This window comes from Branchiostoma floridae, chromosome 9, assembly GCF_000003815.2.
Source record: "Branchiostoma floridae strain S238N-H82 chromosome 9, Bfl_VNyyK, whole genome shotgun sequence".
NCBI classification, from domain to species: Eukaryota; Metazoa; Chordata; class Leptocardii; order Amphioxiformes; family Branchiostomatidae; genus Branchiostoma; species Branchiostoma floridae.
In genome coordinates this window covers 19,564,568-19,568,505 of record NC_049987.1, presented here as the reverse complement: position 1 = coordinate 19,568,505, position 3,938 = coordinate 19,564,568, and the positions used below count along the sequence as shown (strand labels likewise).

General features: G+C 40.0%; 2 protein-coding genes across 3 annotated transcripts in view; one reads left to right on the top strand and one right to left on the bottom strand.

Annotated features, from left to right (window-relative positions):
• LOC118423464 (spermine synthase-like) overlaps positions 1-1,650 on the top strand; it is a gene marked incomplete in the record, with an annotated part of 8,958 nt that extends 7,308 nt beyond the window's left edge. The window contains 1 exon segment of the mRNA XM_035831633.1: positions 225-1,650. Within this exon segment, the coding sequence (XP_035687526.1) occupies positions 225-309 (85 nt within the window).
• The window catches only part of LOC118423457 (cytochrome P450 4F4-like), a 12,927-nt gene continuing 10,295 nt past the window's right edge, over positions 1,307-3,938 (bottom strand). For both annotated transcript variants that reach the window (XM_035831623.1, XM_035831624.1), the window contains exons 12-13: positions 3,756-3,838; positions 1,307-3,394 (exon numbers count right to left, since the gene is read on the bottom strand). In XM_035831623.1, the coding sequence (XP_035687516.1) occupies positions 3,223-3,394; positions 3,756-3,838 (255 nt within the window). In that variant the 3' untranslated portion in view covers positions 1,307-3,222. The remainder of the gene's footprint in view (positions 3,395-3,755; positions 3,839-3,938) is intronic.

The following is a 3,938-nucleotide window of genomic DNA, read 5'->3' as shown; positions in this document are numbered from 1 at the left end:
TTGGTTGGGGGGGGGGGGTGTTTAGTACTAAGGGCAGAAATTTGTGTATGTGTGGTGTGTTCACCTGTGGTGACAGCTTTCTTATTTGTGGGTTGGGGGTGAAGTCTACCATCTCCGACAGATATAGGTGAACTACACCTCCCTTGAAATTGTTGCTGTCAACAAATGTTTACACATGTAGCCATTTACAGTATTTCAGCTTCCTTAACCACACCTCTTTTCAGCTGGGTGTTTTACCGCATCTGGAAAGTGGATGCGGCCAGTGGCTGCAAAGACAAGGACATGCAAGCGACCAATGGGAGCACCTAACACATCGTCAAGTGTCCAATCAGAAATATCCTTACAAAATGGTTCCTCATAATACATGTATGTCTATTATGTAGTGGTAGTAGACTTACTTTGAAGGTTCTGTGAATAATAGTTCTTGTTACTTTTCTTGTTTTATGGAGTATTGTTAGCTTGAACATTGATAGATAGTGATGAACTTTGCCTATTTTAAATGAACTGTAACTTTTGATGAATGTTTTCAGAATCATGTCAGAGGTGTAGTTTAAAGAGATTGATTTCTCTTGTCAGTAGTGGCACCTTGAACAATGTACCTCAATGTATATCATTCCATTATATATTAACTTAACAGTCTGGTCTGAAATGCAGTCAAACCTGTCTATTGTGTGATCATGCCACTCAAGCTTTTTGTAGGCTTGCAGCACATGGTCACAATAGGCATGTGGTCACTTTAAACAGGATTCTCAGTGCTTATCTCAATGAGAGAATTATCTTTGTGGGATATTTCCAAAAAGTGGCCACATTGGACAAGTGGTCTTTATGACGAGATAGATGACGATTATTGATGAATTGTTTTTAGTTTCAAAACTCAACAGATTATGATTTTTTCATACTGTTAACTGATCAGATGTCTTGCATCAAGACCTCAACATTATTTGAATTTTTAGTGAGAGTTTTAGCATTTGTATTACATGTGATAGAGATGACTAAAGCAAGGTGGTTCTTGATTTGTAACATGTTTTTAAATCTCTGCAAAGTGCTAGTCTCTTCCAGACTGACTATGCTGGCTAATAAAGGGAGAATGAAATCTGGTAGCAGGGGAGTTATGCTACCTCTGTGTGAGAGGAATTGGTTGGCCGGGGAACATAAACGTAAGCGTGGACTGACTCCTCTGGCCAATTTCCAGATGTTTTTTTCCTAGATACTACGATCTCCGTACTCCCATAGGAAGGCCTGGTGGGGGCTAGTAAAGTTCAATGACCTGAATTCACAAACAATGAGCAAATGTGTCACTAAAAAATTCAAACTTTCATGACTTTATTAGTCTTATTTTTGTGCACCAAATTCCCCATCAGTAAGAGTGGAGAAGTTACACTCCTTATAATCACCAGATTGTTAGTACTATAGTTTTCCTATCAATCAAAGTTACAAAATCTACATATCATAATTAAAAACCTTCCCTATTTGAATCAAATGCATGTGATACAAACAAAATGTGAGCCTGTGAAGGCAAGCTATATTGTGGCACGCTAAAATAAATAACGCTTCATGTGTACATTACTGTTTTGTCACTGTGACAGTATAGCAGCTACATGTGAACAAGATACCTGTGTGCCATGCTAAATAAAGAAAAAAAATATTTCATGTTGGAACATGAGTGGACTATTCCTTTTATCTTTTAAAGAAGTTGAACATTTAGAGTCTGCTTAATGTGGGATAGATCAATGAGTTCAATATATGAGGGATATCTGACTGGTAAAAGAAGCATTGAGAACAGCAATGCTTTTAATAGTACTGGCTCAAGTAAAAAATAGTTTTAGCTTGATACAGGTGTCTTTAGTTGTTGGATGTAATCTAGATGTAGATCTTGATCCCATATATATAGTTATTAGCTGTAAGGTGGTTCTAGGTGCCTTATTGGCTATAAGCTGGATCCAAAGTCCTTAGTGCAATTATAGTGGGTGTACGTTTGATTAGGACCTCTTTACTTATTGATTGTAAGCTAGGTCCAGATTCCTGTAGTTGTTGGGTGTAAGGTGGATCTAGATTATTCCGTTAAGTAAGTCATTAGGTGTAAGTTTGACCCAGATCCCTTCAGTTATAGGGTGTAAGTTTGACCCAGATCCCTTCAGTTATTGGGTGTAAGTTTGATCCAGATCCCTTCAGTTTTGGGGTGTAAGTTTGATCCAAATCCCTTCAGTTTTGGGGTGTAAGTTCGATCCAGATCCTGTCAGTTATTAGGTGTAAGTTTGACCCAGATCCCGTCAGTTATTAGGTGTAAGTTTGACCCAGATCCCTTCAGTTATTGGGTGTAAGTTTGACCCAGATCCCTTCAGTTATTGGGTGTAAGTTTGATCCAGATCCCGTCAGTTATTAGGTGTAAGTTTGACCCAGATCCCTTCAGTTATTGGGTGTAAGTTTGATCCAGATCCCTTCAGTTATTAGGTGTAAGTTTGACCCAGATCCCTTCAGTTATTGGGTGTAAGTTTGACCCAGATCCCTTCAGTTATTGGGTGTAAGTTTGACCCAGATCCCTTCAGTTATTGGGTGTAAGTTTGATCCAGATCCCTTCAGTTTTGGGGTGTAAGTTTGATCCAAATCCCTTCAGTTTTGGGGTGTAAGTTCGATCCAGATCCCGTCAGTTATTAGGTGTAAGTTTGACCCAAATCCCGTCAGTTATTAGGTGTAAGTTTGACCCAGATCCCTTCAGTTATTGGGTGTAAGTTTGACCCAGATCCCTTCAGTTATTGGGTGTAAGTTTGATCCAGATCCCGTCAGTTATTAGGTGTAAGTTTGACCCAGATCCCTTCAGTTATTGGGTGTAAGTTTGATCCAGATCCCTTCAGTTATTAGGTGTAAGTTTGACCCAGATCCCTTCAGTTATTGGGTGTAAGTTTGACCCAGATCCCTTCAGTTATTGGGTGTAAGTTTGATCCAGATCCCTTCAGTTATTGGGTGTAAGTTTGATCCAGATCCCGTCAGTTATTAGGTGTAAGTTTGACCCAGATCCCTTCAGTTATTGGGTGTAAGTTTGATCCAGATCCCTTCAGTTATTGGGTGTAAGTTTGACCCAGATCCCGTCAGTTATTAGGTGTAAGTTTGACCCAGATCCCTTCAGTTATTGGGTGTAAGTTTGATCCAGATCCCGTCAGTTATTGGGTGTAAGTTTGACCCAGATCCCTTCAGTTATTGGGTGTAAGTTTGATCCAGATCCCATCAGTTATTGGGAGTAAGTTTGACCCAGATCCCGTCCTTTGCCCTCAGGATGAGCTGCTGCAGGAAGAACGGAGAAGGTTTGGTCTCATCCAGCTCCAGGTGGAAACGCTGGAGGATCAACGCCACCGCCACTTTCATCTCGTTCATGGCAAAATTCTGGCCAATGCAGTTTCTAGGGTGGAAACAGAAAAAAAATCAATTTAGCGCGACTACCCTTGCTGAAAAACTGATGGAGGTTAGACTTAGGCTTGTGACTGGTCAACACAGCATGCCTATACAATCTATCAACATCTGCTACTGGGAAAAAGTCGTGTGGGGAATTATAACGCATAATACGGAAAGTGAAGTTTGTACGCCTGTTTATATGGTCTGAGGTGCAGTCAAACACACAAAAATGAGTTCATAAGAAAGAAGCAAAAATGAACAGGGGTTATATGTACTACATTTAAATCTGACCATTTCCTTACAGCTAGGTGAAGCTGATGATACTTAAACTGTTAAATCACACCAAAATACTAAACCACTTGCATTACCTCGGTCCTGCAGAGAAGGGGACAAAAGCATGGTGATGTCTGTCTTTTGACCTTTCTGGAGAAAAGCGCAGGGGATCATAGACCTGAAAATGTACATGTCAAAATGTTGACATGATTGTGGGAAACATGGCTTGTGTATACGGAGCTTTGTAAATCAGTGATTTTCTTAAACCTGATCATTAT